Below are 14,865 nucleotides of genomic sequence, written 5' to 3'. Positions count from 1 at the left end.
AAATTGCTCTTCCCACTTGATAGACAAGCATGATCTTCCAACTGAATTATATGCACTGTTCTGATTTGAATTTTATTTGTTCCACATGTCTCTCGTTATAATTAAGTTATAAGTTCCTTGAGTGGAGAGAACTAGTCTTCTCTACTTTTTTTTTCCATTAAGTTATTATTTTTTTAATTTTTTAAAATATTTTTTCTTTTATTGCTTGAGCCCAGGAGTTTGAGCATTAAGTTATTTTTAAAATTTTACTTATCTGTTTCTGGGACAGAGTCTCACTCACTCAGGCCGGAGTGCAGTGGCATAATCAGAGCTCACTGCAGCCTTGAACTCCTGGGTTTAAGCGATCCTCCCACCTTTGCCTCCCAGAGTACTGGGATTACAAGTGTGAGCCACCATGCCGTTAACTTTTCATAAATTTTTGTAGAGACAGGGTCTCACCACGTTGCCCAAGATGGTCTCAAGCTCCTGGCCCCAAGGGATCCTCCTGAATAGCTAGGATTACAGATGTGAGCCGCCACGCCCAGCTCTTTACTTTTTTTGGTACTCTCCACAATGCCTAGCACATTGCAAAATGTAGCATTTATGTTTTCAAAAGCCCAGCTGAGGGAAGAAGGCAGTGGCAGAGAGGGAGTTTTCCCTTTAGTTAACAATGAAAACTGACTACAGAGGTAAACCTCTAGCTGGAACAAGGGAGAGAGAAGTGATCCAGCAGACCGTCATCAAGGGTCATTTAAGGGGCTATGGGTTCCAGTGGTCACTTGACAGAATAATACTTTCAAAAAAGGGCTGTCATCTAAGCAAGACTCATCAAGCCTTAGGGCTGAGCATGAAAACTCTGGATTTGCAATCTGTGCTTCACCTCCCTTCCCAGTGAATCTACAGCAGCGGGCGCCAGGGTGCTGTACCTGGGTAGTTCTGCATCATCACAGCAGGCATGCCGCGGTAGCTGGGGTGGTTGGGGTCATAGGACTGGCTGTAGGAGTAGCCGTGCATGTAGGGGATGTAGGACTGGTGCTGGGTGAGGGGGGAGGACACAGGCACATGTACACTTGGTCGGGGCTCCTTGCTCCCAAGGCGGGACTCCTCAGATGTGGGCAGCTTGCAGTCACTACTTGTGCTTTCCTTCCCGTCTTCCTTGGGGACAGAGTCCTTACTTCGACTCCTTTCCTCCTTCAATTTGCGGTCCCGCTCCTCTTTCCACCGCTCATCCTCTGACTTGATGTCTGAGTACTTGGCAGGATAAACATATGTCCACATCCGGGGTTCTGCCTCCTACAACAGTCACGGAACAAGGACTGAGTGTTGTACAGACAAGACAGAGATACAATTCAAGCCCAAGGTCTCAGTAGAACCACTAAAGCAGGTGGTTACTAGACACTCTGGGCAGAGTAGGATCTTGGCCTCTATTTATCTTGTTTATAATCCAACTCTGGTCCCTTTGGCTTACAAAGTACCATCCCACAAAAAAAAAAAAAAAAAAAAAAAAAATCGGATTGCTCAAGGTCAGGAGTTCAAAACCAACCTGAGCGAGACCCCGTCTCTACCATAAAAATAGAAAGAAATTAATTGGCCAACTAATATATATATATATAAAAATCAGCCGGGCATGGTGGCTTGTGCCTGTAGTCCCAGCTACTCGGGAGGCTGAGGCAGGAGGATCACTTGAGCCCAGGAGTTTGAGGTTGCTGTGAGCTAGGCTGACGCCACGGCACTCACTCTAGCCTAGGCAAGAAAGCGAGACTCTGTCTCAAAAAAAAAAAAAAAAAAAAAAAAAGTACCATCCCACTCCCTGTGTCCCCCAGAGAACAAGATATAGGGAAAGAAAAGGAAAATCCATCAGTCTATCAGTGGATGTTCTCTAGGCGAGAATAAGCATTCTGGGAAAATTTTCTGTTAGGATAGAAGAGGCTGCCCCCTTCCAAGATGTTTAGGTTGTTTCAGTTCTTCAGAGCAAGCTCAGGGGGTGGAATGCTATAAGTGCCACCCAGGTCAGAGGAGGGAGGTATAACTCTGGCACCAAGAGAGAAGGAAAGAGATTCTAAATCTCATGAGCAGAACAAGATGTGACATTCCAAGTTCTTGGTCCTAAGTCTGCCTATAAAGTTTAAGAAAACTCAACAACTGAGTAGTGTAATTTTAACCTACTTTAAAAAATGGAGAGATTACTATTAACTCATTCCATAGGAACTAAGCAGTGGAAGAAACACTGGGCTAGAATCAAGACACCTGGATTCAGGTCTCAGCTCTGCTAGTGAAATCTCAAGCAACCCTAGATGAATTTGGCTAAACTTATGTGGGCCTTTCTTTCTTTCCTTTTGAGACAGGATCTCACTCTGTTGCCTGGGCTGGAGTGCTATGGCGTTATCACAGCTCACAGCAACCTCATACTCCTGGGCTCAACCAATCCTCCTGCCTCAGCCTCCTAAATAGCTGGGACTACAGGCATGTGCCAACATGCCAGGCTTATTTTTTCTATTTTTATTAGAGATAGGGTCTCACTCTTGCTCAGGCTGGTCTCAAACTCCTGACCTCAAGTGATCTTCCTGCCTTGCTCTTCCAGAGTGCTGGGATTACAGGCCTCTGAGCCACTGTGCCCAGCCAAGGCCTTTCTTGTCAAATGGGAAAAACACCTTCTTATGGATGTAAAAATGCTTTTTAAAAAACATTAAAATAGTTTACAGGTAAAGAATCCCTAAAATGATACCTCTTTTCTGCTAATGTCAATTCTGTTGAAACCCTACGTAAGGACAGCCCTGACTCGCGAGGAAGACAGAAAGTTTATGAAACAGTATTTCCACTTCCTCCCAGGGCAGCAGTTACCTGTCGGTACCAGAGTATCGGATCCACCTCTGACTGTCGGCCACACTCAGGGCCCGTCTTGGCCTCAGAGGCCTCCTTGCCTAGGTGGCTGGCCTCACTCAGCTTCACTTTAAGGCCTTCAGGGGCCTGGCTGGGGAGTTTTGAAGAGTCATCTAACTTGGGAATGATGACTGATTTGGCAGTGTCAGCCCCAGGCTCCTTGGCCTTGCCGGGCCCTGACTTCACGAGGTCTGTCAGGCTGGGGGCTTTGGTGAGAGTTGGTGGAATTGACGGCTTTTGCTTCCACTCCTCCTTGAGTGCTGCCTCCCGCTCCTTCAGGCCCATCTCTGCTTTCTTGTCCAGGCCCCGCGGCTGCTGCTCCAAGCTCTGCCGCTTCTGCTGCTCTTCATACTGCTGCCGGTAGGCGGTGTTGGTGCTCAGGAGGTGGGTGTGGTAACTCTGGTCGCTGTAGCCGTAGGGGGGCACGTAGGCGTACTGGTTGTAGTACAGGGACTGCATGTACATGTTGGGACGCTGCTGGATGACAGAAGGCTGCTGGCTGGAACTGCTCAGCTCGGGTTTCTTCTCCTCACAGACGTCGTTCTTCGCTTTCCCCTCTATGCTCTCTGGCTCCTCATCCTTTTTTGTCTTCAGGGCCTGGCTCTCCACCCCTGTCTGGCTGCTGGGGTTCAGAGCCCCTGGGCTGGACTGTGCGTAACTGGGAGAGTAGTAGCTCTCAAAGCCTTGGTAGTACGGTGAGTCTTTGCTCTGTGGCTGAGGGGGGAAAAGAGTTTTCTTAGCCCCTTCCTTAACCAACTGTTCAGGGTCCTTTGATTTGACACTGTCCACCTTGCCCTCCCCGTCCTCCCCAGCATCAGAGATGTCAGAGTACGCAGGGCTGTTGGTTTTGACTGAGCTGGCTTCAGCTCCATTCTGGGTGACCACATGTAAGGGAGTCAGGGGCTGGGTCGGGGTCGTGCTATCTAGGCGGCTACTGCCTCCAATGGAAGGGCTGGGGGCATTGTCCGTGAAGCTGTAGATCTTGTCAGCTTCAGCCTTGATGCTAGCCAGTCGGCTTTGGTGCGGGTCTGACGAGCCATTCAGGAGCCCCTCCATTTTCATCCCATCTCCTGATGATTCCCTGAATGGGCTTTTGCCTTCTTCTGCTCGACACACCTTCCCAGGGGTCAGAGGACTTTCAAGTTCCTTGGAAGAGTCCTTCTTTTTTTTGTCTTTCTTTTTCTTGTCCTTGGCTGGAGTCAAGGCAGGGTTGACTGTGAAGGGTTCTCCCATAACAGTGGGCTTGGGCTGAATGGGCTTGAGCTGGGGACTGTTGGGCATGGCTTGGACCACTGTGGTGGTCAAGCCTGAGGAGGAGCCTGGGCTTGCTGCTGTGAAGGTGGCCGTCTGGAAGGTATAGATTTGCTGTGGGGGGATGGCAGGGGCAATGGGCCGGGCTGACTTTAAGCTCTTGGAAGGAATCTTGTCAGGTTTCAAACTAGAGGGTTTTTTACATTTTTCTTTTTCCATACATTTCCTTTCCAAAGAATCAAAGGCATCATTGCTTGTTTCATCCATTACTGAGGGTCCATCATCAGAGCCATCATTGGATAAGGCCCCAAGATCTGTGTCCCCTTCCCCACTCAACTTTTTCTTACAGAGGCCTTTTGTGCTGAATTTGCTTGAAGGAGAAGGGCTATGGGGCTCTACAAGGCGAACTTTGGGGGTAGCTGAACGGGCAGGGGACAAGGAACCTTTTTGTGCGACAGATGCACCGTTGCAGCTCCCAAGGTCTGCATGGAGCGTGGGCTCCTCTCCATACTCACTGTCTCCATCTGCTTCTGGTTTACTGTCATCATCTGTATGGGCATGAGCTTGGTGGTACTTAAGTCCATTGATGTGCTTGTACTTCTTGTTGCAGTTTGGGTGGGGACAGTCAATCAGGACTGGGGAGGGACAATTTCTGTCCAGAACAGTGGGTTCCACCTTGGTCCCAGGAAGGGGGCCAGTGGCTGAGCCCATAGAATTCGTACGGACACGTTTGCTCCCTTTGGAGTCCTCCGAGCTAGAATTCAGCTCCATGTCTGAAAGGGGTTTGTTTTTCCGCTTGTTAGCTGAGGAAGGGCTGGCCTTGACATCCTCAGAGGTGCTGCTGGCAGGTGGGCGATGCTCTGAAGAATTCTGGCTGCCGCGACGGCCTTTGCTATTGGTCCCTGCTCGGGTTTTGCTGCTGCTGCCGGTTCCTTTGCTGTCGGAGGCTGTGGATGTCTCGTTGACAGGCGTGTTACTGTTGGGACGCATGCGTTTGCCTCTACCCCGACCGTTACGCATTTCCAAGTCACTAGTGGGGGAGTCACAGAACCTTGGCAAAAGACAAACACAACAGGATATTATTAAGAGGAGAAACCATCTTCAAACCAGTTTAGCTGTAGTGTCCAGATGGCAACTATCATTTTCAATGAATATGATTTGTTAAAAGAACTTCTGATTGTGTGGGAACTACATTAAGTGGTAAGCTCCTAGGATGCTATCTACATGCTAGCTGTAAATTATTCCCCAACTTTTACCTCTAAAGCCATGCAGAGTTTGTTCCATGAGACAAAGAACAATCATGCTTGCATTTCCCATATGTAGCAATAGCCACAGTTTCAGAAAAGACTTTAGAAATCATCCAGGAAATTGAGGCCAGGTATACTAAGTGACCTGCCCAAGGTCACAATGTTGATTAATGGCAACTTATGATCAGAATCTAACTCTACTTTTAGCCCAGTGCTTTTTCCTACACAACTCACATAGACACAAAGCACACATCCATTTAAGAGGTCTTTAAATATCAGATACAGCCAGAGTACATGAGTTCTTTGAATGTTCGAAGATTTCTACCTACAAGTCATTTTTGACTAGTCCTAAAGTAGCTTTTCGCAGAGTTCAAAACACTGTCTAGAATTAAACCCTTAGCTAAGGTTGGTTCCCTTAAAGATCTAAAGATGGTTGGTTTATTTATTTATTTAATTTTTATTTTTTGAGACAGAGTCTCGCTTTGTTGCCCAGGCTAGAGTGAGTGCTATGGCATCAGCCTAGCTCACAGCAACCTCAAACTCCTGGGCTCAAGCGATCCTACTGCCTCAGCCTCCCAAGTAGCTGGGACTACAGGCATGCACCACCATGCCCAGCTAATTTTTTCTATATATATATTAGTTGGCCAATTAATTTCTTTCTCTTTATAGTAGAGACCGGGTCTCGCTCTTGCTCAGGCTGGTTTTGAACTCCTGACCTCAATCAATCTGCCTGCCTCAGCCTCCCAGAGTGCTAGGATTACAGGCGTGAGCTACCATGCCTGGCCTAAAGACGGTTTTGATTCCCTTCCAGGTGGCAGCTGGAATGGGTTGTTTCTAAGACAGTAGGAGCCATAGCTATGATGGGGAAAAAAGCAAATTCTGTCAAATATCTCCTTTGGGTCCTCAGAACGATCCTACTATGAAGCTACTTACTATCTCCCTGTTATCATCTACCCATTCAGGTCCTGTCTCATTCTTATATGCCCAAAGTCTTTCTAAAAGTTTCTTAGAAATACAAAGGGAGGATATAAAGAACTTTACAAACTGGTTTTAGCTCATCTGTTTTTGATTCTTATCAGGGCAACTTCTGTAATAGTCTGAGTATAGTCTTATAATATGCTAATCCTCTAGAAACCTGGTTCAGCATCTCAGAAAACTAGGAGGCATAAATAACTACATATCCCTAGGTAGAGCATAATAACACTTGAGAAAAAGAAAGTAGTATGGAATCAAGAACTTTAAAATATTTTTCCTTGTTCCTCTTTAGTATACCGGTGGAAAAAAAAAAAGGAGTATAAAAAACAAAACAACTTCTCCTTGGGACATTCCTGCCCATCTTTGTCTCATGGAAACAATGAGCAGGTGAAGACTGAAGATAATTTTTCTAAAAGAACTGTCCAGACAATAACTACCATTTTTAATGAATATGACTGGCTAAAGGAACTTGTGGATGCATGGGAACTGGATTAAGTGGCGAACTCCTAGGATGCTATTTGTGCACTAGTTGTAAATTACTTCCAACATTTTGGTTTCCCAAGCCCCTGGGAAACTGGTTACTAATATTGGGAACAGGCTGTAAGGTGGCATTGACTATAATGTCCATCTTAAGGTCAAATTGCAACTTGAAAAGGTCCTTGCAAAACCCATATGGTCTAGCAGAGTTTATACAACTGAAAATGTTGTTGACTTTAAATTTCTAAGAAATACCTACCATGAAAAACCAATCAATGAATGTTTGTTCACCCACAGTTAGACTTTATGGAATACAGGAGGAAGCCAGGATTTAATAATCCCAGTCAAAGATGAATATAGGATTTCCTCTCCATTCCCCCAACGCACCCACCACCACCACTTCAACACATAATTCATTTAGTCTTCTTGAATGTCAGGTGAATACAATGCTTTCCCTTGTCTCTAAACCATAATGTCCTTTAAATCTGGGTGTACAACTCTAGCAGGATAAAGGTATAAGGGTTCACTGATTAGAGTGGTTCAGACTAATATAAACCAAACAAAGAGAAGTGCTTACCTTGGGGGTGCCCAATCATGCCGCGTGCAGTCAAGAAGTGTACCTACATATGTCTTGTTCCTCCATGTTACATTGACCACTAACATCCCTGGAAAATAAGAACACAGATATAGACAAGACAAACTCTGTTGGCCACTAAGAAGAGTATTCTTCATTTGAGCAGCATTTTGACTTCTAAAGGAGGGTGCAGGGGATGTGCTGGGTACCAATGAAACCAATAGAATTGGACCAGAATAGTTCCATGGGAATTGCCTACAATGTTACTAGGATAGGGAATAGTTGCAAAAACTTCACGGTGTGGTAAAGGCATGTTTTCTTAATTAAAAAAAAAAAAAAATAGGCAATATTTGAAACATAGTAAAAAAGTACAAAGAATAATCTAACAAAAACCTCAATGGATTTGTAAGATTTTTGCGGTACTTTACATCAGATTTCTTTTTTAAAGAATAAAAGCATCAGAGTTGAAAAACATTGCTTACTGTATTTTCAAACTATGTATCTAGCAATGAGATTGTGATGAGGATATATAACTTACCTTTCTCATTTAATGTTATAAATTTGAAATTTATCCATGGTGACATGAACAGCTTAATCCATTCATTTTAATTGGGCTCAAATATTTCATTGTATGATTTGACCACAATATATTCTGTTGATGGACATTTAAGTTTGTGCATTTTTACTCTTAAGTGACTTCACAATGAATATTGCTGACATGTTCATTTATTTAAAAATGCATTTGAATAGGTAATATAGTAATATCCCAAAATTGAAAAGTAGTAAAAAATACCAAACAAACCCTACTATAAAATGAAGTTGTCCTTCCTGTCACTGTTCTTCAGCCTTCCAGTTCCCCTACACGGAAACATCTAAAAGTCTTCAGATATTTTATACATATATACACACAATGTTCTAAACATTGCTTTTTTCACATGCTCAAATATTTTGTATCATTCCATATGTGTAGACAGAGAAACATACCATTCTTTCCAATGGGTGCATTGAATGGACATTGGTTTGCTCCATTCTTCTGTTATTACAAATAAATTGCAAAAATAACCTTGTACAAATGCTTTATCTTACCTATGTGTCTGTAAGATAAATTCCTCTAAGCAAAACTGCTAATCACAGAGCATTTGTATCAGGAGTTTTGATAAATACTACCAAATTTCTTCAAGAAGATATACTAATTTATATATTCATCTACTAGTAGTCCATGAAACACCTCTTGCCCTTTCCCTTTGGCAACATAGTGTTCTCAAACTTTGTGATCTTTGCCAACCAGGCAGAAGGAAAATGATGTTGTTTTATATAGTTTTAATATTTCTTAAGAGTTTGTATATCAATTCACGAAAATACATTATTATAAGACATTTGTATTTCCTTTCTAGTGAACTGTCTGTTCCTATCCTTTGTTCCTCTTCTACTGAATTATTAGCCTTTTTCTTATTTGTGACTCTTAATACACTGGAGTAAAGGTTTTGTCTATAATATGAATCAGATATTTCCCCCTTATTTGTCATTTGCTAATGATAGTTAATGCTATGCAGAAATTATTTACTTTTATGTTGTATGGTTATGAATCTTTTATAGTTTCTGAGTTTTTTGGGGCATATTTCAAAAGGCTTTTCCCTATTCCATCATGTTATTACAGTTTTCTTCATGGTTTTTTCTAGTACATTTATGATTTGATATTTTACATTTGATCCACCTGGAATATTTGCTTATTTATTTATTCAATCATCCATCTACTTTTTTTTTTTTTCGAACTCCTGACCTTGAGCAATCCGCCCGCCTCGGCCTCCCAGAGTGCTAGGATTACAGGCTTGAGCCACCGCGCCCAGCCCATCTACTTTTAAAAATGGGAGTTTCACTATGTTGCCCAGGCTGGCCTCGAACTCTTGGGCTGAAGTAATCCTCCCCTCAGCCTCCCTAGTAGCTGGGACTACAAGCATGTGCCACCACACCTGGCTTCCATCTGGAATTTAACTTGGTATAAAATATGTGATATGGACTCAACTTCTTAATCTTTGATTTTTGTGGCTTGCCTTTTAAAGTATTTTTTGGTGAATTTGGCTGAAAAGTAGTTCTAGGTTGGGCGCAGTGGCTCGCGTCTATAATACTAGCACTCTGGGAGGCCGAGGCGAGCGGATTGCTCGAGGTCTAGAGTTCGAAACCACCCTGAGCAAGAGCCAGATCCCGTCTCTACTATAAATAGAAAGAAATTAATTGGCCAACTAATATATATAGAAAAAATTAGCTGGGCATGGTGGAGCATGCCTGTAGTCCCAGCTACTCGGGAGGCTGAGGCAGTAGGATCGCTTGAGCCCAGGAGATTGAGGTTGCTGTGAGCTAGGCTGATGCCATAGCACTCACTCTAGCCTGGGCAACAAAGCGAGACTCTGTCTCAAAAAAAAAGAAAAGAAAAGTAGTTCTACATTTTAATTAAATCAACTATATTAAGTTTTCCTTTAAAGTTTGTGCTTTATCTTATCACAAGGTCATAAAACCACATTCTACTATGATATTCTAGGGTTTTTTTTTCCTGAGACCACAGTCTCGCTCTGTCACCCTGGGTAGAGTGCAGTGGCCTCAACACAGCGTACTGCAACCTCCAACTCCTGAGCTCAAGGGTGGGCATGGAGGCTCACGCCTGTAATCCTAGCACTCTGGGAGACCAAGGAGGGAGGATCGCTTGAGCTCAGGAGTTTGAGACCAGCCTGAGCAGGAGTGAGACCCTGTCTCTACTAAAAACAGAAAAATTAGTCAGGCATCATGGTGCATGCCTGTAGTCCCAGCTACTCGGGAGGCTGAGGCAGAAGGATAGATAGCTTGAGCCCAGGAGTTTAAGGTTGCTGAGAGCTAGGCTGATGCCACGGCACTTTACTCAGGGCAACAGAGCAAAACTCTGTCTCAAAAACAAACAAAGAAACAAACAAACCCCGCAAAAAAACTCCTGGGCTCATGTGATCCTCCTTGGATTTGTAGGAAGGGGCCATTAAAAAAAAAACAACGAAAAAAAAACAAGAGATCCTCTTGCCTCAGCCTCCCAAGTAGCTGGGACTACAGCCATACGCTACCATACCCAGGTAGTTTTTTAATTTTTAGTAGAGAAGGGTTTCGCTCTTGCTCAGGCTGGTCTCAAACTCCTGACTTCAAGCGGTCCTCCCGCCTTGGCCTCCCAGAGTGTTGGGATTACACATATAAGCCACTGCGCCTGTCCTCTTCTAGTTTTTATTTTCTAGAAGTTTTGTAATTTTATGTTTTCTGTTTAAGTCCTTGATCCATTTTGAGTCAATTTTGTATGAGATACTTCCCCCCCCCCATGATGTCTACCTGTTCCAACGCCTATCTTTCATCTAAAGAATTGCCTTTGCACATTTGCCAAAAATCAGTTGGGCACATTTTATATGAGTCTACTTCCAGGTTTTCTGTTCTGTTCCATTAATCTACATATCTATCCCTCCACCAATACCACATGGTCTTGATTACTGTGGCTATATAATAAGTCTTGAAATTTGGTAGTCTGATTCCTACCACTTTATTATTTTTGTTCAAAACAGTTTTAGCTATTCTAGTTCCTGTGACTTTCCAAAACATTTTTAGAATAATCTTGTCTGTATTTACAAAATATTGATAGAAATTTCATTAAGCCTATATATCAATTTGGGGAAAATTGACATTTTTGCTATGTTCAGTCTTCCAATTTGTGAAAATAGCATACCTCTCCATTTATCTAGATCTTTGATGTCTTTCCTTAGTATTGTGTAGTTTTCAGTATACAAACTCTTGTGGCTGTTTTGTTAGATTTATACCCAAGTATCTCATTTGGTGGGGGTGGGGTGGACTAATATAAATGATGCTTTTTTTTTTTTAAAATAGAAAAAGGGTTCTGTTGGTTTATTCCCACCATGTAGCAGGTCTCACCCTTGTTTTCATGTATCAGCTGATGGAGATTTAAAGACTGACAAGAGAATTTCCTTTGTATGACTTTGAGACAGGATTTGTGGTTGAAAATATAAGGGAGTTTTCAAAACAGACTTTTCAGGCTGGGTGTGGTGGCTCCCGCCTGTAATCCTAGCACTCTGGGAGGCTGAGGTGGGCAGATTGCTCGAGGTCTGGAGTTCTAAACCAGCCTGAGCCAGACCCTGTCTCCACTAAAAATAGAAAGAAATTAACTGACCAACTAAAAATATATATACAAAAAATTAGCTGGGCATGGTGGCGCATGCCGGTAGTCCCAGCTACTAGGGAGGCTGAGGCAGCAGGATCGCTTGAGCCAAGGAGATTAAGGTTGCTGTGAGCTAGGCTGACGCCACGGCACTCACTCTAGCCTGGGCAACAAAGTGAGACTCTGTCTCAAAACAAAAAACAAACAACAACAAAAACCCCAGACTTTTCAGGCTGTGACCCAAACAAGCCTGTTGGATGGCTTGTTTAGAGTAAATCAAAATAACTAGACATCAATTTACTTTTTTTTTTTGAGACAGAGTCTCATTCTTTTGCCTGTGCTAGAGTACCCTGGCGTTGGCCTAGCTCACAGCAACCTCAAACTCCTGGGCTCAAGCAATCCTACTGACTCAGCCTCCCTAGTAGCTGTGATTACAGGCTTGTGCCACCATGCCTGGCTAATTTTTTCTATATATATTTTTAGTTGTCTAGCTAATTTCTTTCTATTTTTTTAGTAGAGACGGCATCTCACTCTTGCTCAGGCTGGTCTCAAACTCCTGAGCTCAAACTATCTGCCTGCCTCAGCCTCCCAGAGTGCTAGGATTAGAGGCCTGAGCCACCGTGCCCGGCCAACATCAATTTACTTTTAAACCATCTATTTTCTTCTTATTGGTTTTCTTGTGTTCTCATAATGAATCATTTCTTTCGTTTGCCTTTCCCTCCTGTCTCTTCTGTGCATACACACACAGGTACATACTCTCCTTAACTGAATCTCTAGGGGCTGCAAATGTTTTATTGGGTAGATGGAAGCACTGAATCATAGAATATTAAAGCTTTTATGATTTATATAATTAAAAAATATTTAAGGGCTTTGGAGATACTTTTACACAATTGCACTGTGTACACAATTAAACCCAGGCTCTGGGTTTTACATACCAACTGGAGTTATGAGAGGTCTAATGAAATGTGCAAGGTCACACACCAAGAAGGGACAAAGCTGGACTAAAGGATAAGTCCCCCCTCAGATACTATAGTTTTAATTTCAGTGTCCTTATGTTCATAGCTAGTATACAGCAGACATACAATGATTTGTGTAAATTTATTTTATATTCTGTGATTTAGTTGAACTCATTTATTAGTCCTAAGAGGTTTTTTTGTAGATTCATTGAGATTTTCTTTCTTTTCTTTTTTGGAGAGAGGGTCTCACTCTGTCATTCAGGCTGAAAAGCAGTGGCATGATCACAGCTCATTGCAGCCTTTAACTCCTGGGCTCAAGAGATGCTCCTGCCGCAGCTTCCTGAGTCACTGGGACTACAAAAGTGCCCACTACCATGCCCGGCTGTTTTTTTTTTTTTTTTTGCAATCACACAAGAGGAGGTTTATTTTCTGGTTAGCCAGGGTCCAAGCCCCAGAGCACCAACGCAGTGGCCACTCTTGCAGGCAAGGACCTCGGCTGTTTTTTTATTTGTACTTTTTAGAGACAAGGCCTTGCTATGTTACCCAGGCTGGTGTTGAACTACCAGTCTCAAGTTATCCTCCTGCCTCGACCTCCCAAAGTGCTGGAATTACAGGTGTGAGCCACTGTGCTCAACCTCATTAGACAATCATGTAATCTAAAAATAGGAACAGTTTCATTTCTTCTTTTCGGGTCTGTATGCCTTTTATTTCCTTTACCACATTGGCTAGAACTTCCAGCACTATGTTGGATAAGAGTAGCGACAGCAAATATCCTTGCCTTGTCCCCAGTCTTGGTGAGAAAGCATTCAGTCTTTTACCATTAAATATAATGTGCAGTTTCATTTTCCATGTCTGGGATACAGGAGGCAAAAAGAAAACCCAGGGAACTAATCACCATGTTGTGGCTCCTCGGGTCCTAAGGTGCCTAGCTGGTCTGATTTCTTTTTTACATCCTTCACAGTCTTGTTGTATTTGCTTTATATACAATGTGCAGGGTTTTTAGTTGTATTTAATGGGAGGAATAGGGAAAAGTCTGTCTACTCCATCTTCCCTGAAGTGGAAGTCCTGATTTATTTTTATTGGTTGCCAACTTAGCATTAGATTTGTTACATAAAATTTTGGCTTGCAGGGCCTTTTTGAATGGGATGTTTTGTTATTAATTTTCCCCCTTTCTCTGTGTTATCATTTTGCAATTTCTTCTTTCTGGTTCCTTAAAGACTCAGTCCAACATGTTTTCAGATGGCCTATGCCACAGGGAAATTTAGGATTTCATAGTTCTATTCTAATCACTGACACATTCTTCCCAACTCCTTAAAGCTTCCTTCCTTCTCCACTCAATTAACTATTTTAAGCCTCCTTTCACCAAGCTGGTTAGAGGTTAGTATCTCACCCTCCTGATCTCATGTTCTCAATCTCTTTATGGGGTATTTTTAGTATCTATTTACTTCACCTCTCAGATCTGGAGGTCAGCAAGTCCACACCTTCAGACTCACTTAGTGACTTGTCTCTTGTTTTTGCTTCATGGAGATGGTCATTTTGGGTTTTAGCTTAAATATGTCCTTTGACTTTTGTCTATTTTACTTCTTGCTATGTGTTTGGAACAGAGGGAGATGTATCAAAAGTTTGAACCCAACAAGTCCTCTTGATCAGAAGTTCCAAGGCATATTTTCTATGGAATGTATCAAGAGAATAAGTCTGGGGAATCTAGAATTAGCCTTTTGTTTGTCTTTAGTCACACATTAATAAAATACTATTTGATTCAGCACTTCTAGGGCCTATCTGTAGTAACTCACTTATATTCATGTTCTTCTTCTTATTATTATTTATTTATATATTTGTAGAGACAGGGTCTTACTTTGTCACCCAGGCTAGAGTGCAGTAAGTAGCCTGATCCTAGCTCCCTGAAACCTTGAATTCCTGGGCTCAAACGATCCTCCTGCTTTAGCCTCACGAGTAGCTGGGACTACAGGTACACAACACTATGCCTGGTTAGTTTTATTTTCTTATAGAGATAGGGAAGGTGGGGTGGTAGAGTAGTATCTCATTATTTTGTCCAGGGTTGTCTCAAACTTCTAGCCTCAAGTGATCCTCCTGCCTCAGATTCCCAAAGGTGCTGGGATTACAGGTGCGCGCCATCATATCTGGCCTCTTGTTCTTTAATGTAGAATGCTATCTAAAGATCACTGAACTTGGAACTAGAAAACCTTACCCAAATCTTGCTCTGTTACAGTGTAACTTAGAACAAGTCACTTAGCCTCTATGATCTCAGATTTTTAATCAATTAAATACAGGATTAAAACAGAAATAAATTAGACAACTGGTCCACAGTAGGCTTTTAATAAATCAACACAA

The 14,865-nt window shown here is 42.7% G+C and overlaps 1 protein-coding gene across 6 annotated transcripts in view; it reads right to left on the bottom strand.

Annotated features, from left to right (window-relative positions):
* The window catches only part of ZNF609 (zinc finger protein 609), a 207,709-nt gene that overhangs the window by 6,704 nt on the left and 186,140 nt on the right, over positions 1-14,865 (bottom strand). For all 6 annotated transcript variants that reach the window (XM_012758576.3, XM_012758574.3, XM_012758578.3 and 3 more), the window contains exons 4-6: positions 7,387-7,474; positions 2,821-5,161; positions 906-1,272 (exon numbers count right to left, since the gene is read on the bottom strand). In XM_012758576.3, coding sequence (XP_012614030.1) covers positions 906-1,272; positions 2,821-5,161; positions 7,387-7,474 — 2,796 coding nt within the window. The remainder of the gene's footprint in view (positions 1-905; positions 1,273-2,820; positions 5,162-7,386; positions 7,475-14,865) is intronic.

The sequence above is a fragment of the Microcebus murinus genome, chromosome 6 (assembly GCF_040939455.1).
Source record: "Microcebus murinus isolate Inina chromosome 6, M.murinus_Inina_mat1.0, whole genome shotgun sequence".
NCBI lineage: Eukaryota > Metazoa > Chordata > Mammalia > Primates > Cheirogaleidae > Microcebus > Microcebus murinus.
Note: the sequence above shows the minus strand (reverse complement) of the source record. Positions and strands in the feature narration are given on the sequence as shown.